This window comes from Oncorhynchus tshawytscha, linkage group LG14, assembly GCF_018296145.1.
Source record: "Oncorhynchus tshawytscha isolate Ot180627B linkage group LG14, Otsh_v2.0, whole genome shotgun sequence".
In the NCBI taxonomy this organism is placed as follows: Eukaryota; Metazoa; Chordata; class Actinopteri; order Salmoniformes; family Salmonidae; genus Oncorhynchus; species Oncorhynchus tshawytscha.
The window spans coordinates 6949490-6970612 of record NC_056442.1 but is presented as its reverse complement, the minus strand read 5'-3'; the positions used below and the strand labels follow the sequence as shown (position 1 = coordinate 6970612).

Here is a 21123-nt window from a genome sequence, read left to right as displayed (position 1 = left end):
GACTACATGGTGCCACCTAGTGGATAGTAGTTCAAACTAATACATAGAGAGCAAGTCGGTTATTTAATCAGATGTGTAGCGCAAGGGCAAAAACCAAAACGTGCAGCCATGGGGGGGCCCAGGACGAGGACCAGGTTTGGTAAAACTCTGGTCTAGAGAACTTCACCTGTCAATTGGCAGTGGCACACACACACACAGGTGCCGAAGATTTTATATGCAATTTGTGCGTCATACATGTGCTCTGCTACAGCTGTAGTCCAAATTAAATTATTTGTTTTTGTTGTCATTAGAATGTTTGAGTGTTCAGTGTTGACTACAAAATATGTTGTAAACTATCCAACCTCATACTGTACAATCATTGCATCCATTTTGCCTTTGCCAATCAAAGTGGCAGGGCCAGACTGTCGAAATGACATTGTGGCTTTTAAGCATTTTGAGTGTCAGTTCGTCTGTAACAGCTGAAATGTTGAAACATGATGGTCTACTTCCTCCCAGACAGCGCGTCAGGCACACATCTGAACCAACTGGTTTTGGTTTGTCTTTTGAGTATGACGGACGCAAGATCGGCTTTATCAGAGCAGGTAAGCCTAATAATAACAGTAAAAGTTGACATTCTAGTTGAAACATTTGAAGAATTGGCGATATTTTTGAAATCTTTCCTCTCAAACAGGACATTCAAAAGAAAATAGAGGAAACAAGAAAACGATTCCGTATCGAATATGCACAAGGTGAGCGCTCTGGTTTCTACTTGTTGCCCTGGAACAGCTGTTTGTGGATAGAGTACAGTCGTGGCCAAAAGTTTTGAGAATGACACAAATATTAATTTTCACAAAGTCTGCTGCTTCAGTGTCTTTAGATATTTTTGTCAGATGTTACTATGGAATACTGAAGTATAATTACAAGCATTTCATAAGTGTCAAAGGCTTTTATTGACAATTACATGAAGTTGATGCAAAGAGTCAATATTTGCAGTGTTGACCCTTCTTTTTCAAGACCTCTGCAATCAAATCAAAATCAAATCAAATGTATTTATATAGCCCTTTGTATATCAGCTGATATCTCAAAGTGCTGTACAGAAACCCAGCCTAAAACCCCAAACAGCAAGCAATGCAGGTGTAGAAGCACAGTGGCTAGGAAAAACTCCCTAGAAAGGCCAAAACCTAGGAAGAAACCTAGAGAGGAACCGGGCTATGTGAGGTGGCCAGTCCTCTTCTGGCTGTGCCGGGTGGAGATTATAACAGAACATGGCCAAGATGTTCAAATGTTCATAAATGACCAGCATGGTCCAATAATAATAAGGCAGAACAGTTGAAACTGGAGCAGCAGCACGGCCAGGTGGATTGGGGACAGCAAGGAGTCATCATGTCAGGTAGTCCTGAGGCATGGTCCAAGGGCTCAGGTCCTCGGAGAGAAAGAAAGAAAGAGAGAATTAGAGAGAGCACACTTAAATTCACACAGGACACCGAATAGGACAGGAGAAGTACTCCAGATATAACAAACTGACCCTAGCCCCCCGACACACAAACTACTGCAGCATAAATACTGGAGGCTGAGACAGGAGGGGTCAGGAGACACTGTGGCCCCATCCGAGGACACCCTGGCATGCTGCAATCTGCCCTGGCATGCTGTCAATTCAATTCTGGGCCACATCCTGACTGATGGTAGCCCATTCTTGCATAATCAATGCTTGGAGTTTGCCAGAATTTGTGGGTTGTTTGTTTGTCCACCCGCCTCGAGGATTGACCACAAATTCTCAATGGGATTAAGGTCTGGGGAGTTTCCTGGCCATGGACCCAAAATATTGATGTTTGTTCCCCGAGCCACTTAGTTATCACTTTTGCCTTATGGCAAGGTGCTCCATCATGCTGGAAAAGGCATTGTTTGTCACCAAACTGTTCCTGGATGGTTGGGAGACGTTGCTCTCGGAGGATGTGTTGGTACCATTCATTATTCATGGCTGTGTTCTTAGGCAAAATTGTGAGTGAGCCCACTCCCTTGGCTGAGAGGCAACCCCTCACATGAACGGTCTCAGGATGCTTTACTGTTGGCATGACACAGGACTGATGGTAGCGCTCACCTTGTCTTCTCCGGACAAGCTTTTTTCCGGATTCCCCAAACAATCGGAAAGGGGATTCATCAGAGAAAATGACTTTACCCCAGTTCTCAGCAGTCCAATTCCTGTACCTTTTGCAGAATATCAGTCTGTCCCTGATGTTTTTCCTGTAGAGAAGTGGCTTCTTTGCTGCCCTTCTTGACACCAGGCCATCCTCCAAAAGTCTTTGCTTCACTGTGCATGCAGATGCACTCACACCTGCCTGCTGCCATTCCTGAGCAAGCTCTGTACTGGTAGTGCCCCGATACCGCACCTTAATCAACTTTAGGAGACGGTCCTGGCACTTGCTGGACTTTCTTGGGCGCCCTGAAGCCTTCTTCACAGTAATTGAACTGCTCTCATTGAAGTTCTTGATGATCCGATAAATGGTTGATTTAGGTGCAATCTTACTGGCAGCAATATCCTTGCCTGTGAAGCCCTTTTTGTGCAAAGCAATGATGACGGCACGTGTTTCCTTGCAAGTAACCATTAATAACAGAGGAAGAACAATGATTCTGAGCACCACCCTCCTTTTGAAGCTTCCAGTCTGTTATTCGAACTCAATCAGCATGACAGAGGGATCTCCAGCCTTGTCCTCGTCAACACTCACACCTGTGTTAACGAGAGAATCACTGACTTGATGTCAGCTGGTCCTTTTGTGGCAGGGCTGAAATGCAGTGGAAATATTTTTTGGGGATTCCGTTAATTTGCATGACAAAGAGGGACATTGCAATTAATTTCAATTAATCTGATCACTCTTCATAACATTCTGGAGTATATGCAAATTGCCATCATACAAACTGAGGCAGCAGACTTTGACACAAATATCAATTTTCATTCTCAAAACTTTTGGCCACGACTGTAGACTAAAGTAGGATTGCGCAACAACAGCAAACATTTCTCCTGAGAACACTGAAATCCATGTGCATTTACACCTTTTGAAGTGTATATCAACCTGTGTGTGTGTGTGTGTGTGTGTGTGTGTGTGTGTGTGTGTGTGTGTGTGTATTCAGTATATGCCACTGTTTTGATGCTGCATAGTTGTCCATACCAATCATAAGTCAAGTATTTTAACCTGAAACTATCACACATGTTTTAAGCCCGAAGCAGTGCACTGCAGCTCAACTGGATTCAATGTACCACACAAACGCACAGAGTAATAGTACTGAGCGACATCCATTTTCCCACAGACTCATCAGACAAGTATGACTCCAGGGATGTGGACAGGTTATGGAAGGATGATGTTTTGGTTGATGGTTATCTGGAGTGGCGCCACTTTGAGGTGGAGGACACCTTGAAGATGATCGATGAGAGTCTTCAGTGGAGAAAAGAATTCAAACTGAATGGTGGATTGACCTTTGCCTTTACAGGGACTTGATGGCCTTGTCCCATACTGTATAGCTGTATTAATGAACATATAGCTTCAACAAAGAACAGTAGAATAGATGGCTAGAACACATACCAGATTATTGTGCATTCTGCAAATTGCTGACATACTTCCACTAGTTGAACATGATGGTGTTGATAAGATGTAATGAATAGTCCTATATATAATGTAATGAATAGTGCTATATAAGTATAATATATAAGAATGATGTATTATTATTCTTATAGACTGCATTGATAGTCCGGTTTGATTCATTTTCTTTTATATATATCTCTTTCTCTTCCAGACATCAACGAAAGCTCTGTTCAAAAGTCTCTATTTGAGTCTGGCATGCATTATCTCCATGGCTATGATAAAGAGGGCAACAAACTGTGTAGGTTTTTTTTTTTTTTTTTCAACATTTGTGCTCACTGCCAATCAAGAAGGTTCTGTTGTGAAAATGTTGTTTCTGAAATACCTCATTTATGGCCACCATCAACATTTTATCTCTTGTAAAAGCTTCATCCTTTCTTTGGGGTGCTGTGATCATTTTTCTATGCATCTCACTATTCAGATTGTAGTTTCCTGATTTAGGTGCACACACAGTTCAAGTTAGGATTGAGATTGGAATCTTGAATTTTTGTATGGGTGATTACAGTTTGTCTTTTTGAGCTATTTGGGTCTCTGCCTTGAAGGCGTCTGATGATTACCCATATGCTGTCTGCCCAGTCTGGTTCAGGGTTAAGCTGCACGTGAAGGATGTGAAGATGTTGACGGAGAAGAAAAGGTACGTGGCCTTCTGGTTGGAGAGCTACGCCCGGCGGGAACCAGGGATTCCCCTCACCATGATCTTTGACATGTCCGAAGTGGGTCTAAGCTGCATTGTAAGATGTCATTCCCCTCTAGCCGATTTGTGTTGTGGAGCTTGGTGTCAATGTCCAAACATTTTGTGTTAACAAGTCACTGAGTGGATCTTTACAAACTAATGCTTGTCTTTGGGTGATTTTAAACTACCTTTGTGAAGACCCACTAAGGTAAACCTGAACTATCCTCACCTATTCTACACTCATGCATGTTCTGTTATTTCCTTTCCATATTATGTACAGTGCACTGCGCATGACAAGCACAAACATGTAGTAGATGGCAAGCTCTGAAATACTAGATGCTGACTATTAATTGTATTCTAACATTTTTCTCTCTGAAGTGGTTTCTTAGGAGCGTAAGATGGTATAAACAGAAGCAGTGTCTGGAAGACATTGAGACAAAGTATTCTCTGTTGCCCAATCTGGGTCATGTCTTAGCTTGGGGCTCAAAATATGGCAGGAGACATGCAGTACAGTTGTGTGCTTTCAAAACAAGTTTCTCCTCGCATGCCAGGGTGAAAGATATATTGGTTTATTTGTTGAAAATATTTATTTGAATGATAGGAATTCTCTCTTCTCTTTTCTCTTGTATAGGACATGGATTTCATCAAATATATAATCAATTGCTTCCAAGTGTATTACCCTAGATTGCTTTGTAAGTATCCATTTCTTCTGGTGTGCTTCCAACACAGGAGGCTGCTGAGGGGAGGACGGCTCATAGTAATGGCTGGAATGGAGTAAATGGAATGGTACCAAACACATGGAAACCATGGGTTCGATACCATTCCATCAATTCCCTTCCAGCCATTACTATGAGCTTGTCCTCCCCAATTAAGCTGCCACCAGCCGCCTATGGCTTCCACCTGGTGCATTTGGTCCCATAGCGTTAAAGGACTCAGTGGACCCAATTGCATGCCTTTATTGTCTACAGAGAATGTCAAATGAATCATGTTATGATTTATGTGTCCTATCTCATTTCAGCCAAAATGCTCATGTACGAGATGCCATGGATCATGAATGGTGAGTCACTTAAAGAAGAAATTGCTATGCTTCCACTCAATGTCACTGTTGCAGTCAATGCTACTAACTACACTCCCCCCATCTTCTGTATATAGCGGCATGGAAGATGGTGAAGAACATGCTCAGTCAAGACGCCATCGACAAGCTGAAGTTTGTGTCCAAGAGTGACATCCAGAACTATGTTGATAGGGAGAACCTCCCGTCCTACATGGGAGGAACTGTGTGTAACTTACCGCTCAATGGCCACAATGACCCACAATGGCTAACATGACAACATGCATGCACGTTGCTTTCGGTACAGTGCATATGATGCACAAGGCAGACACATGACCGACATATACAAGAGTCATACATCCACGTTCTCATTTAAAGCTGCTGTGTCTTTGCACACACACATACTCGCATACATACAAACAACGCCATTTGCTGGTATCATGCATACAGTACATAAACCAATACTCTTTTGTATACATACACACACCTTTCCAGAATTCATCACCAGTACGTTATACTACAAGGATAAATAAATGTATTTATGGAGTTCTTCTCTCATTTTCTCCCAGGACCCATTCAAATTCAGTTACCCACCGTTGCCTGATGACGTCTTCCAGAACCCCATATCAGAGACTGGACAAGAGGATGACACTGAGTCAAAGGATGATGACCTGGAGGCCAAGGACACCCTGGAGCCGAGCTCTCCTATACTCAGAACAAGAAATGTTGTCCTTCATTCCCCTTATGACACCCCTTGGTTTTAATACTGAACTTTGTTACACTCTCAAATCTCATAAGTGCATTGAATGATATCAACAACAGTAACAATTAGTGTCCTTGATTTCTCTGACTTTGTCTGAGGCAGGTATACTTGGCCCAGGATGGGGACAATGATGGCTCCATCAGATGGAAAGGATCCCGTAGGCCAACCGTCACTTTCAAAGGCACCTTACTCTATATCAGGTTAGCTTTGGATTCTGTGTATTTGACCTGATACATACAGTATAGTTTAAGCACTTCCGAAACGTATTGAGTCACATAGTTTCCAACCACAGACCTCACACTACCTTTTAAGGTTATGAGGCAACTGTTTACACTAAGTGCTAGACGGAGATGATATGTGGCTCCCACACTCTCGCTCTCTCTTTCCAGTCCTGATGATGAGTTGTGCTTTGGCCACAGAGAGGGTGAGAAGAGATGTCCGATCATGCTTAATAATGTCACCAAAAACCAAGTGGCCTTCAAGGTCAGTTCTCATGTTGCTCTTTTTAAGTGTGTGATTGCATCATTACAATATACTTGTATGAGAGCAGCCTTGTTTGTGTTTTGCCGCAGGTGCGGACCACAGCCCCAGAGAAGTACAGGGTGAAGCCCAGCAATAGCAGCTGTGGGGCGGGCAAGAGTATGGAAATCACTGTGTCCCTGCATGGAGGTACTACATATCGTAGCCCTAATTCTTCCATCTCCTCTGTCTCTATGTAATATAAACACATCATTCAGGTTTTGAGAAGGTCAAGGACTAGCCCATGTGGAATTGTTGCTGTCCTCTAATTGTTTGTGGTCGAATTCCCTCCTCACTGATTGGCTCTCAGGGTCCCTGTGCTCTCCTCAGGACCGCTTCTTAATCATGGCTGCTGAGATGGAGCCATGTAGCGGTGGGGGGAGCACAGACCTCGCCCAGTTCTGGAAGGGTGTCCCAAAGGCTAAAATAATGGAGCACAGGTAGCACCATCTATTACACGCACAGAACACAACTCAAACCAGTTTTATGAGTATTGGTTTGTTGACTGTCACCAAAGGCAACTAGGCCTCGAGGATGCATGTGTAAGGACTGTTCACCAATGGTCTTCTATTTTCTTTACCTTCAGGCTGCGGTGTCGAATGCTAGAGGGCATCAAGTCGGCACTCAGCCCTGTGACTGACAGGTCTCACAAAATGGAGACCAATAGCTACCAAGACATGCACACCACGGTGAGTTGTGACCTCGGGCGACAGACACTGACACACACACACACTTATTATGCAAATGTCTCAATAGGACAATTACATATGTACTATTATCTTTGCATGCTTAAATGTTCAATCTATCAAGTCCATCTGAAGTCAGTTCAGTTTGTGGTCTGAAAAAGGTCTGATACTTCACCTGGGTCGTGTTCCATATGGAAGGGAAAGTGTCTTTAAATGTTTTGCAACTGAAGACAAAAATGGGCATTACTTACGGGACAAGGGCAGGTAGTCCTACTATGTTTCGGTCTGTTTTCTTCCATTTGGTGCCTAATGAATATGCCGTTGGTGCCCTCTGATCCTCCCCCAGCTCCTTCAGTTGATGGCCAGTAGCTCCAGGCTGGAACAGAAGATGGACCACTGCCTGTGGTGGCAGAAGCTCTTCACTGTACTGGTGACTGCACTGACGGCCTTGGGCTTCTCTGCCCTGTACATACAGTACACTGGGGAGTGGCCATTTTGAAACTTTCCCACGGTGGAGGAAGAAGACAGAAGGACCAGTCACAGTGGAGTCAGGATGAAAGTCGATTTCTGATTGGAGCAGAAATATGAGGAACTGCTCGCAATCCACTCTATGACCTTTGGACACTGAATATAATTATATTTCCACACTATCAGGTTGGAATAATACTGTGAAATTATGAAAGTAATTATAATGCCCTTTTAGTGTGAGACCTGTTTGAGTGGGTGATGGCTCGAAGGGATCTAGCTTTCGTCAAGTTAACGTCAGACTTGACTTTTCGTAGCAGGTTAGGAGAATTAGGTTAAGGTTGGCAACTTTTACATGAATTTGACAAAAGCTGGAGCCTTTCTCGCCATGACCGTTTTGATGGTATGGAGTTTTGGCCTGCCTGGTGACCTCAACAGGCGGTAAATTATTTAATAGACCAATAAGAAAGAGGGTTGCAAACTTCTCTGCCAATAACAGCTAGTTTTCAGTTTTCCTGTACCCACTCAGACCATTCCCAGGCAGTCCTAGCAAAATTATTGCTTGAGAAATATCACTTTGCTAAAAAGCTATTTTTGTTTCTTTTTTGACCATGTTTTCAATTAAAATCACAGTAAGGTACTTCATTTTTACCCAGAAAATGATTTGATATTGAGATAAAAACAGCTGCATTGGACCTTTTTAACCTATCTTCTGAATTATGTCTAACTTGAACTATTCACTATGGGTTTATATGAGTGGAAGACCACAAATAGAGTTTTATAGCCAACATGTCGTCTTGGTTTTTATACAGTATAATTTACATTAGTTGTTACGTTGTAAAAGTCCCGTAGCATTTTCCCTTGATTCCTCTGCAGAAGCAGCCAAATACCAACATACACTCTGATATAAACACATTTATTGATTTGACTAAAAGATGACACTTACTCACCTCTCTCCCTTTGACACCAATGCAAAATAATTGTGCTCTGAAGCACATTCTGAGATATTTACGGAAGTAATCAACGGTTGTTGTTTTTTTAAAACACCTGACTGTCACTATGCACTCCACATCCAACTCACTTACAAGGAATTGGGAGAGACACATTCATACATTTTTCTGAACGAAATAGGCAACGTTGTTTTTAATTGGTCTACTCTACTGCATAGTGTGTGGTTGGCTTCTTTTGGCAGAGGAGCCCCGCTTTGAGCAGATGGCGCTGGGGTGACCTTTCCCCTCCGCTGATGTGACAGGCGTTCTAGAGGGAGGTGTAGATGGAGAGAGAAACAAACGTTCTCCTCCCAACACCTCCACTGATTAGCTGGGGACATGGCGGCTAGGTGATACACCTCAGACAGAGATAGACAATTTAATGGCTGACACGCATTCCGTGCGACAGATGTGATCACTAGGTGTTTTTTTTCTTCTCCCTGGTAGTTTTCTTGTGTAATTATCTTGACTGTTATTACACTAATTGAGTGTGATTCACTATTTGACTCCCTCTTTGATGCTGAGGTACGGCCTTCCAAGAATAGATGTAGAGATGTACAGCAACTGGCACATTAGATAAAGTATGTGTGATTGTTAAGTGGTGATCATATTGCCCCCATCTTCTTTGTCATTGTTGACAATGGTTCTGTAGCCTAAACCAATTTATTACATCTATTGTACACTTTGGTAATATCTGTAATATCAGCTATTGGTCGGTCTTGACTTGATACCAAAGAACATGTTCCACAACTGTGGATCATCCTTGACTGTTTTGGGACGTGTCCTCATTCTGTGTAGGCTATGTCTGCCTGCCACCCAAATGTTGGTTATACTAGAAATCCATAAAGAGTAGAGAATGGGAGCCATTGTGGGGGTGTAGTAAGAAGCTAATTACAAGGTGTCAAATCCCCAGGGATGGAAATGGGGGGACCAACAGTTATATATTATGTGAGAAGGGAAGCAGAACAAAAACAGCTTTTAGTCATTGCACGACAAACAAGCTACAAATCTTAGGGGAATATAATCGTATGATGTGACAATTATAGTAGGCTGCACTAGGATGCCCACATTGGTAGCTAGGGACAATGGTAATAATGCATTGTCCCAAAGGTTGGAACAGGTTTGTTAGCCTAGTTTGTATCACACTAATATTTGGAGCTTTGAGCATCAATTTGGGTCTGTACTAAATGCATATACTGCTTTACTGGCTGGTGCAGCTTAAGGGACAGTGATTCAGCTGCAGTCAGCTCCCCCTTGCTTCTAGAAAACGACCTACAGCAGAATGTAGCGGAGAGTGGAAGTGGTCATCAAGGCGCCGGAAATACCCAATGTTCCGACGAATTTGTTTTGATTGAGGAATTCTGGCTGATTCATTGTAGCAAGCGAGACTTGAATAGTTAGCACACACGACTATTCTTTCCAACATTTTCACATCTTGAACAGGTAAGATCCCACTCCCACAAATGTTTATATCACTGCCCTAGCAACAATTAATCCGTGCCGAAGAAGTTGCTATGTAGTCAGTTTTTTTTCTCGACTGTCGCGTGTAATGAAAGAGCTATCGTTAGCTAGCTAACTGTCGCTAACGTTACCGCTAGCAAGCGAGCTAAGGCAGTTTATCTGGTTAACGTTAGCAAACTTAGTCAAACATGTTGGTTAGTTGACAGAGACCACTCTTTTTATAAAGAATTTGATGTTATCCCGCGTTTAACACTATTTTCTTTGTTCTGGCGGATAACATTAACTTATTGGGCTAACGTTAATCATCTAGCTGTCTATAATATGTAGCTAACTGTCAACGTCGTTAGTTAGCGTAGTCACTTTACTGTCATCAATAATTTGATGAGACAATTTAATATATCTAGTTATATAATAGTCAGGAAGAATAGCTAGATGATACTGTATGAAAGCAGACATTCCAGATTAATCATTAAAATCAGCTGGCTACATGTGAAACAGATGGTCACAAAACCATGTCTTCTGACAGTTAACGTTAACTGGCAAACTATGCCATGTCATTCCATCCTGCTCTTTTGACTGCCTTTTGGTTAAAGGGGTTAACAACTGTTTTGTAGTTTACGAATCAACAACAATGCATATTGTTTAGAAAGTAATAGGGTTGAAGATGATAAATAGGGTTGACATTCATTGCTGTGTTTTCCCTCAACAGAAATGGATAGGCTGCTGAGGCTTGGAGGAGGAATGCCCGGACTGGGTCAGGTGTGTTTTCAGCCATGACTTATCTCACACGCTGTTGCTATGGAATGCCTTCAGACCTTGTCTCATTAACTCAATAATGAATCAGAGCCCCAATATTGGGCTATAACTATCCTAGCTATATATCTACAACACCTATCTTATCCCTGATCACCGAACAGGGAGTGATTCTGACTTGAGTTGGAATAGGCAGAAGCGACTACAAATGAAAAGTGAGAGGCTATAGCCCGGGTAGACCTTGTTGCTCTTATTCACAGACTGAAAAGGACCTGGCACAGCTCAGCTGTCTTAAATATCGTGAATGTTAGTATGTTGTGTGGTCTATAGTCCACACAATCAGGTTAAGAGTTATTGTTATAAAAATGTATTTTGTTTTATTTATTTAACCGTTATTGAACTAGGTTAAGAACAAATGACGGCCAACTCTGAACGACCCTGGGTCAATTGTGTGCCGCCCTGTGGGACTCCCAATCATGGCCAGCTGTGATACAGCCTGGATTCGAACCAGGGGCTGTAGTGACGCCTCTTGCACTGAGATGCAGAGAGGTTGCCTCCCTCAAATACCTCTCTGCCATGAGAATAGATTGTCAAGGCATTCTGTTCAATATGTATTAACAAATTCTAAGTAGCCTAATTGAAAGTAAAGAATTATGGTGTAGGCCACCTAACCACTGCATTGTCTCCCTTGCGCTATTATCGAGCATGCTTTGTTGGAACATGTTTTTAGTGTAGCCCTGCCCAATCACAAGGGCCCGGGGCGCTCTTTGGTAAGAGAAAAGAAAAGAGCCCACTTTGTTGTGTTCATAGCGGCCAAGCCTTGCGAGGCGAGGCCAATGAGGAGCTTGCTCCCGACTGGCGTTGGATTTGCCAATTAACACCTCCAGTAAGTGGCTGCCTTGGCATCCCACAGAGGTGTTAAAAAGAGGGGGGTGTCTTCTTTTAACTTCTCCCTCTCTGACATGCAGGGCTTCAGAGCACCATTTAAATTACAATATTACTTTCAGGATATTGAACATACACTGAGTGTACAAAAAATTAGGAACGCCTGCTCTTTCCATGACAGACTGACCAGGTGAAAGCTATGATCCCTTATTGATGTGACTTGCTAAATCCACTTCAATCAGTGTAGATGAAGGAGATGAGACAGGTTAAAGAAGGATTTTTAAGCCTTTAGAGAATTGAGACATGGATTGTGACTGTGTGCCATTGAGGGTGAATGGACAAGACAAAAGATTTAAGTGCTTTTGAATGGGGTATAGTAGTAGGTGCCAAATGCAGTTCTTGACACTCAAACTGGTGTGATGCTGCTGGGTTTTTCACTGGCTAGTGGCTAGGCTAATGTCAAATTGCAGGTGGTGTTTATTGTCAACAAAATGTTAAAGGTAGACTCAACGATATGACGTAGAAGCAGAAAGTAAACAGCATAGTGGCTCAATTTCCGCAACAACTAAGAGGGTTGAAGCACGAGGCTCAACTTCCCTGTGGATATGCGCAGACACTGAGAGCGAAGTCTTGCATCTCACTCATCTCAATATCTGCGGTGCCGCTCGTGGCAAAGTCATTTCGCTGAGTCTCCCTTTAAACAATGATCATCAGTTTGTCAATAATATAATACTAGTATATTATAAACTCCAGTGAAGCTGTATTTTGTCATCCCAATCAGCTCTGTGTGATAAACTATAGCCTAAAATCGGTTATTTCCCCCCCAGGGCCCACCTACAGACGCCCCCGCCGTAGACACTGCAGAGCAGGTGTACATCTCCTCACTGGCACTGCTCAAGGTAAGAAGGAAATAAACAGTTGCCATTTTATACCAACTAGTTACATGATGTGTGTCCATGGCGTCTACGTCTCACCATGTATGTCCATCTCATTCAGATGCTGAAGCATGGGCGTGCCGGTGTGCCCATGGAGGTCATGGGTTTGATGCTGGGCGAGTTTGTGGACGACTACACTGTGCGAGTGATTGACGTGTTCGCCATGCCGCAGTCAGGAACTGTACGTTTTCTCAGTCATTTCCCCTAACAGACCTCGCAGGGCAATGTTGAGTAATTCTACAGTTATGCGTGTGATGTATTCTCCATCCGTGTTTGCGTAATAGCATTTCTCTCCCCAACAGGGTGTCAGTGTAGAGGCCGTGGACCCCGTCTTCCAAGCTAAAATGTTGGATATGCTTAAGCAGACTGGCAGGTAAATGCATATGGACGACTTACTAATATAAAACATATTAGTTAGAACACGACTGTTGATTTGGCATAGCTTCTACCGGACAAAGTCACACTGTAAATGCTCTACACTCCAGGATACACTAAAAACAGAAAAATGTCATTTCTAACAATAAAACGAAATGTGTAAAATAGACATGAAGAAAGGTATCTGTGCAGTAATAGTGTGGAACTAAAATAATTGAGGTGGTTCATTGCTGTGGCTCCTCCAACTAGACCAGAGATGGTGGTTGGCTGGTACCACAGTCACCCCGGGTTTGGCTGCTGGCTGTCCGGTGTTGACATCAACACCCAGCAGAGTTTCGAGGCCCTGTCGGAGAGAGCCGTGGCCGTGGTGGTGGACCCCATCCAGAGCGTGAAAGGAAAGGTAGGTCCAACAACCATAGGGATGCCAACTCATCACAGCGGTGCTAAAAAAGTAGTTCAGCACTCCTTCTCGTATACAATTTCATTAACCAGGATGCGGGCTGTTTTAAACTACTCATGGCCCAAATTTTTGTTCTCAAAATAGGTCATCCACGTGAACTTTGTAGATCCATAAAAATAACTGTCTGTGGGGGTCTGATTGGGAAATTTGGAATGCAACATGGCTGCAAAATAGTGCTGTGATTATAGTTGATAAGAAGGATGTATGTTCCTATGGCGCAAATTATTACACAGTTGTTAATGTTAGCTAGCTACATTAGCATCTAAGTTGGCAAGATAACATTACCACACGCTTGCCTCGGCTTACTTTACTGTGGGTGTAATAACCTACTGGAACACGTATATGCATTGGAGGAAGCGAGGGAGTGACTTGGATGCTGTATTACTAAACCCAGCATGGTAGCGCAGGCAGGTAGCTGCACAACAGCGTGATGTCCCAATACTCTTTTCAATGAATAATGGTGTATGCTTCGCTTATTGAAATGAATAACTGAGAACAGAATGCGTCCTACAAATAGAATATCCGAGCGTGATGTCATATCAGAATGAGTGTTTCATGCAATATCACATGTGACTGTTGTGAGCAACCAGCTTGCGTTAGCCTACTCGGCTGCTTTTCTCACGCCATACTATCTGCGCATCGCCGTCAGTTTTTTAAAATGTAATTTAGCCGTGATGGAGAGCTGGTGTGTGCAGACAGTGATAGGGTTTCTGTTACATTTGCTTAATTATTGGAGTGGCTCACAGGGTGAGCGAAGTGGATAGTATCTTTTCATTTCACCTGTAAGAGCAAGCAGGCCGGTCTGACTAGGCTTTGCTGTCACGCAGCCTCTGAGTGCCACTGCTATAGAGGAAAAAAAGAGCACAGTGAAAGGCCTACTTGTGCCTTTACATCACTGAACGCCGTGAGATTCTATACCAAACCACTCAAAGGTTATGCTCCACATTACCGGAGCTACTTTCTACCATGAGCGCACATTTGAGGTAATTTCGTCTACGAGGGGTTGGTCAAAACAAGCATTGGAGGGTCATGTTTCGGAGGACGCATGACTCAACCTTTGCCTCCCGAGCCAGTTCGGAAGTTGAAGCGATGAGACAAGATCAGAAAGGGGGGTTAAAATACAATTATAAATGTCAAGAGACAAACGTTTGTACAAAGCCTTCGTTGTTGAAAACTAAATGTTAGACTGGATGCAAGGAGAAGTAATTGTCAGTAAGACAATTCATTACCTGGATCTTCACTGTAAAAGGCATCTAGACTTTATACCATTTGGTTTGCAACAACTGATGGAATGAACAGCCGGCTTGGCTAGCAACCGTAGATGTGTCGGGACTAGGTCGATATTTTCGTCAGGGATGAAATAGTAGCCTATGAATTAATTTATAGAAATATTTTTACGTATTTAATTGGTTACTGGTTGTAGAAAATCAACTCGGTTGTGCAAAACAACTTTTTAACATGACTGGTGATCTACGGTGCTCTGCCTCGTACATAATAACCAAGGCACAGCCTTGCTAAAGTAGTTCAGCACGCCCTCTCGTGTACAATGTCTTTAACCATGACGCATGCGGTTTTAAACTACTCAAGGGCCCATGTTTTTGGTTTGATAACAAACAACCTTGTTTAGTGATGTTACCTGACTAGCTAACATGGTACCATGGCTATGCACATTTTGGATGGCACTCTTTTTCTGGTGTTCCTTAAATTGTAACTGACAGCGTTTTAGCAACATGAAATCTTATTCAAATCTGATCATATACACCCCCAGGAAGAATGACACCGTTGTTTTACATTTTCTGACAAGCGAGCGCTTAGATACGGTCGTTTTCATAAATTCATAGAATGTTTGGGAATGGCTTATATTAAGGCATTTGTGAAAAGTGGGGAAGCGGCTGTGCGTTTGGATAATTAAGACGCTGCAGTAAATAAAACCTGAAGTCTTCGCAGATCAGTGCGCCATAGCCAATCAGTTACAGTAGGCCTATATGCAAATAAGCCATTTGCCACGTGGGCCTGCAGTCATTCATTTTGAACTGGACTGTGTGTTTACAGGAAGTAGCAGCAGCGTGACTTTTTATCATTAGAACGCATACGCCAAAAGCCATAAAATACATCTGGATGGATTATTTCTGCAAATATGTAAATACCACAGGAGTCCTCTTACATTTGGCAACTTCAGTCCTGTTGCCTATGCACATCAACGACAATAAGATCAACAACTAGCTAGCCAGAACGTGATAAGCTGAAATCTAACGAGGGAACATTTAGATAAAACCTCTCAAACTTTCAGCTAGTTGGCCGTCTCAATTGCACTGATAAATGATGGGGAATAGTAGCCTGCTCGTCCTTCTGCAGCTTGCCTGTCAATGTATGCTTGTCCCAACTCACGTTTTGACAACTGAATGGAAACTTGCCTGCCCGCCCATGTGATTGATGCAAAATATATACAAACGGAACTAAGCGATATGCTTACTGTGGATGTCGTTCAAATTCAAAAGAGCTAGCTCGCAAAGCGGTTCACATTTCTTGTTGACTGTAATAATGTCCCCAGAGCTGTTGCCAGAGAATTGAATGGTCATTTCTCTACCATAAGCCACCTCCAACGAATTTGGTAGTATGTCCAACCGGCCTCACAACCGCAGACCACGTGTATGGCGTTGTGTTTGTGAGCGGTTTGCTGATGTGAACAGAGTGCTGCCCCATTAGGCCCTGATCTAGGGATTTCATCGGGTCACAGATACCATTTTTTTTTAAAGGTAGGGGTGTTGATAAGAAGACAGTAAGTATCTGGTGTGACCACCATTTGCGTCATGCAGCGTGACATCTCCTTTGCGTGGAGTTGATCAGGCTGTTGATTGTGGAATGTTGTCCCACTCCTCTTCAATGGTTGTGCGAAGATGTTGGCAGGAACTGGAACACGCTATCGTACACATCGATTCAGAGCATCCCAAACATGCTCAATGAATGACATGTCTGGTGAGTATGCAGACCATGAAAGAACTGGGACATTTTCAGCTTCCAGGAATTGTGTACAGATCCTTGTGGCATGGGGAAGTGTATTATTATGCTGAAACGTGATGTTGGAGGATGAATGGTGTGACAGCATAGTTTGATTGTATTGACATTCCCAGCCTTAGTTAGTCATCCGCTTTTGTTGAAAATATTCACTCATTGAAACTGAAACAGTGCATCCTGAATGGGTGGAGGCAACAAACGATGTACCAGGCCAGCTTTGCTTTACAACCTGATAGCAATATTTTCTGGACCACCAAGAAATGTATTGGATGCAGTTCAATGGACGATTCATATAATTCACCATCTATCCTGCCAATAATGCCTTATTATACATCATGGAATTCTGAGTCAAGTATAGCCTATTTTTAAAACCTCTTATAAAGTTGGTTTTCTAGCATAAACTGGGAATTTTATATTTTTCATATTATGGTTGTCTGTCTGACAGTGCTTGAGTTACTTGGCAGATATGAAACAGTTTCACTTTAAATTCTGTTTGGTGCCTAACATTTGGGAGGGTGGGTGTGTGGCAGGTAAGGAGTGTGTGTAGGCTATGCATTTAAAGTTGTCTGAAGACTAGGCTAAATATGGTTTCATATAGGCCTAGTGTGTTTTCCCCTTACTGCCACAATGAAAATGCAGCTCATTATGCAGTTGTATTCCTAACTACGTTCCTCCTGCCCGATCATATGTAGGCCTTTGGATATGAGCAAATCAGCTATTTTCTGCAGTAGCCTTTTTTATTATACAGTAAAAAGTGTGAAGCTAAATTCAATGTGTTGTATTGAGTAGAGTGTTGTATTGAGTAGAGGTGTGACTATCAGGTTTTTGTGCAGCACACATACAGAAAATGAACAGGCGTTTACACAGATTTTTTTTTCCCCCGTGAAAAATATTTCTCACCTTTTTGGGCCTTCATCAGTTTGCGTCTCTGAACCACCATGATTGTGATGGCACCTGCCAATGCTGTGAATGGACTGGTGATTTGATTATCTTTTATATTTAGCAATGTTCTAATTTAATTTGTATGCCAATTGTGTGACAGGTTGACTTTCTTGTGGGTGCAAACTTCAATCAATCCAATAATAAAATCAGTGGTTGACTGACTGGGTGGAAGCTAAAATCTCTAACGATTTGTGTTAACAGCGTGTGTAGTCATCTAAGGTTGTTTACTCATAGATCTCCTGGGATTGAGACGTCTTCATCTAGAACTGATCATACACCCCACTCCCCATCCCCACCACCCTCCTTTCCTTGTTATGTTTCTTTCTCTCTCTTCCACCCTCACGGGCCCCATATGGCACTTCCTCCATCTGCTCCTGCCTCTGTGCTGCAGGGAGCTGTCTATTATCACCTCCACAGAGCTGTCTGTGAATGTGAGAGCCAATTCCATCTCAATGTGTGATCTCCGCTCAGAGGAGAGTGCACCACTAGAAATGAAAGTTAGCTCCCCAATGTTTTACATTAGAAATGGTTCCGAAGCACAGGCGATCTCATAAAGATATTTAATTAGATTGCTATTAAGAGTAGTGTGTTGATGACCGAGGGGATGGCTTACAACCTTTTTAGTCTTTAATATTTTGCCACCCAAGCGTGAGAGAGAATATAAAAATATATACATTACATTTTTACAAATTTACAAATACCAGGGCACGTTTGCCAATCTTCATTTTGACATATTTGTGTTTTTAGCAGGTTTCACCGCCTCTGCCTTCGAGAAAAAAGGTGTCTCTCAGCCAAGTCTTGCTTGTGAAAGATGAAGCCTACTCTTGATGTGCTCAGAACATGGCAGTGTCCTGCTTCCCAGTCACGTTCACTGTCTCTCGTCACTCTGTCTGCCACTCGGAATCTCATTGTACACAATCCATTATGGTCCATTCAATGAGCAGCCAATATAACCACAGAACATGACAATAATGCCTGTCGTTTCACGGTGCTCGGCACCTTTCGTTCGTGAGTCCAATTTCCATGTAAGACACGATAACCTAGAGTTAATTTGGAGTGACACGGGTATTAAAAGTCAAGTACCTCATCCTTGGCTAATGCAGCCAGGACCAGTGAAAGAAAACAGCTAAATGTGTTTCAACACACTAATTTCCGATGCTTTGTAGTAAAATGTATGGATGCAAGTCTCAGGGTGACATCCTAGTAAACAAAAGTCAGGTCCACCATAAATCCATCAATGTTTTAACATGACTGTAACCGTGAGCTACTCACCTGTCATGATTTCACACACAACCACGGTCCGGCAGAGCCCCTCCAAGCATGGTTGCATATCTTTGCCTTGCTATGGCTATGCAATGTCTACTCACCTGGAAGGATGCAACGCAGGGTCTAGTAATAGGATGTGACTAGGGACATGTCCTGCACTCAGGCAAGGCTGTGGTTTCGGTGTCGTTTACACACATCTGGAGTGACAGCCTGCTTACAGCAGTTGGTACCGTCCCTGATCTGCTGTTCACTATCTCCCTCCCTCCCTCCCCAGTCATCTACTCTCCCTTTCACAGTATTCTCACACACAACGTTACCCTCATGGCTTAGATCCAAAGCAGAGTGTGGTACTTACTTGGCATTCTTTCAATTTTTTTCAGTTTTTTCTTCTTCTGTTCGGGAATTGAATTTCAAATGGTACGGACTTCGTTTCTCTGTGAGATAACACGTGATTCCTTCTTGTTATTTTGGGCAGGTTGTTATCGATGCGTTCCGGCTGATCAATGCCAACATGATGGTTCTGGGACACGAGCCCAGGCAAACCACCTCCAACCTGGGGCATCTGAACAAGCCCTCCATCCAGGTAAGACCATGGAGCCTCTGACCAGCTCTGTGTTTTTAAATGCACGTGAATGTAGAGTTTCTATTCTTATTTCAATCATCTGTTGTCCTCCTCCAAGGCTTTGATCCATGGACTGAACAGGCATTACTACTCCATCACCATCAACTACAGGAAAAATGAACTCGAGCAAAAGGTGTGAAACATTTCTGAAAATCTATTATGACATCTGTTTTAAGGGGAGTATAGAATGATATCAGAAAAAGATGAGGACTGTTGACTGTTGTAGTTTGAGTTAATTATGATTTTGCCACAGTGACATTTCATAATATGCTTACTGTATGTTCTCCTGAATGACAGGTGATGTCATCTTCTGTGCGCCATAACAATATGTACACGGTGCCTCTATCCTCTCTTGGTTGCATGTGCCACATTTAACATATGATCCTTGAGTGACTTTTGATCCTTGACCTCCCAGATGCTGTTGAACCTACACAAGAAGAGCTGGATGGAGGGCCTGACCCTGCAGGACTACAGCGAGCACTGCAAGCTCAATGAGAACATCGTCAAGGAGATGCTGGAGCTGGCCAAGAACTACAACAAGGTGAGCAGGCAGGGATCAGAAGGGGAAAGTGGGAGGGCCTGGAACTATTTTTAGACCAGGGGTCAGCGTGGGCAAACTACATGAGTTATCCCGGGTGGTGTTCATTAGTATTCAAATTTAAGAAAATGGACTACAACAGGGAGGGACTACCTGGACTTGTCCAATCAGAAACACCAATTTCCAAGACATGGGCATGGCATATGGGGGTGTAGTGAGATACCTGATGGGTTGGACGATTCTATTCTCATCACTCATCTTGAAAAAAACTTGGACATCAATCAATCCGCCATCATTAACACAATGGAAAAATCAAATGATTTATTATTTAAATATTGAAAGTGAGCGGGCTAGGGAGAGAAACAAAATGTTGGCGTTTCAGGCCATGTGGCGGAAAGTGATGTGGCCGCTGGAGATGTGTGATGGTGTTCTGGGCAGGTGTGATGCAACTGATGTTTGTATGATGTATGTTTTGTGTTTCTAAAAGGTCAAATAAAATTTAAAAAAATGTTTTTGTATTCTGTTCCAAATAGTTTTTTTCCTTTGCATGCCATAATGAACAAAACCCAGCTTTAAATGTTAACGTCTGAGTGAGAATCAATGTTCCTGTGTTCTACCCCAGGCGGTCGAAGAGGAGGATAAGATGACCCCTGAGCAGCTGGCCATCAAGAACGTCGGAAAGCAGGTATCCGTCCTCGCTGTAACCTGAACACAATCTCTGTTTTGCGAGCTACATCATAAATGCCCATGTATAATATTTGCAATGACCCTCCTTGACCTGTTTACCGTGTTCTTCTCGCAGGATCCCAAGAGGCACCTGGAGGAGCACGTCGACGTCCTGATGACGTCCAACATCGTTCAGTGCCTAGCCGCCATGTTGGATACTGTGGTCTTTCAGTGAAGCCAACCCCCCCCTCTTGCATTTAACTGTTCATATTCTAACTTTGTTTTGTTTTATAAAAAATAAATGTGTATGAAAGGTGGGCTGTGGACTTGTATCCTTATAATACAGAACAGCAGCATGGGTGATGTGTTGCAGTTTGACTGGCTGGTCTCAGATGGGTGTCTGAGAGAACGTTTTGGTCCATACACACAGAATGGCTGTATCTGAAAT

The 21123-nt window shown here is 42.9% G+C and overlaps 2 protein-coding genes across 4 annotated transcripts; both read left to right on the top strand.

The window, feature by feature from the left end:
* The first annotated feature begins 61 nt into the window (after window positions 1-61).
* Window positions 62-8556, top strand: LOC112266460 (motile sperm domain-containing protein 2). 3 transcript variants are annotated; one of them, XM_024443937.2, is made up of 16 exons: window positions 62-198; window positions 496-581; window positions 671-728; window positions 3283-3438; window positions 3766-3852; window positions 4188-4324; window positions 4916-4976; window positions 5303-5341; window positions 5437-5561; window positions 5905-6060; window positions 6201-6298; window positions 6488-6581; window positions 6671-6767; window positions 6928-7057; window positions 7204-7306; window positions 7650-8556. In XM_024443937.2, exons 2-16 carry the CDS (start codon window positions 549-551, stop codon window positions 7800-7802), a joined length of 1527 nt encoding a protein of 508 aa, XP_024299705.1. In that variant the 5' UTR covers window positions 62-198; window positions 496-548; the 3' UTR covers window positions 7803-8556. The 3 variants fall into 3 exon arrangements, with proteins under 3 accessions (XP_024299705.1, XP_024299703.1, XP_024299704.1); XM_024443935.2 differs by having other exon boundaries at window positions 4188-4342; XM_024443936.2 differs by having other exon boundaries at window positions 86-198; window positions 500-581; window positions 4188-4342.
* Window positions 8557-10047: 1491 nt separating this feature from the next.
* On the top strand, window positions 10048-20992 carry LOC112266458 (26S proteasome non-ATPase regulatory subunit 14). Its single transcript, XM_024443933.2, has 11 exons — window positions 10048-10200; window positions 10928-10977; window positions 12684-12755; window positions 12853-12972; window positions 13094-13164; window positions 13416-13566; window positions 19325-19432; window positions 19530-19604; window positions 19887-20012; window positions 20632-20694; window positions 20812-20992. The coding sequence occupies exons 2-11, from the start codon at window positions 10930-10932 to the stop codon at window positions 20908-20910; spliced, it is 933 nt and encodes a 310-aa protein (XP_024299701.1). The 5' UTR covers window positions 10048-10200; window positions 10928-10929; the 3' UTR covers window positions 20911-20992.
* Window positions 20993-21123: the final 131 nt, after the last annotated feature.

Excerpts from the sequence above, each read along its gene's own strand:
- LOC112266458 (XM_024443933.2), top strand. The coding sequence starts at position 10,930 with ATGGATAGGCTGCTGAGGCTTGGAGGAGGAATGCCCGGACTGGGTCAG. Across the intron at positions 13,165-13,415 it reads ATGCTTAAGCAGACTGGCAG|ACCAGAGATGGTGGTTGGCT; the intron begins GTAAATGCATAT and ends TCCTCCAACTAG. Across the intron at positions 19,433-19,529 it reads TGAACAAGCCCTCCATCCAG|GCTTTGATCCATGGACTGAA; the intron begins GTAAGACCATGG and ends TCCTCCTCCAAG.
- LOC112266460 (XM_024443935.2), top strand. The coding sequence starts at position 549 with ATGACGGACGCAAGATCGGCTTTATCAGAGCAG. Across the intron at positions 4,977-5,302 it reads GTATTACCCTAGATTGCTTT|CCAAAATGCTCATGTACGAG; the intron begins GTAAGTATCCAT and ends ATCTCATTTCAG. Across the intron at positions 5,342-5,436 it reads GATGCCATGGATCATGAATG|CGGCATGGAAGATGGTGAAG; the intron begins GTGAGTCACTTA and ends TTCTGTATATAG.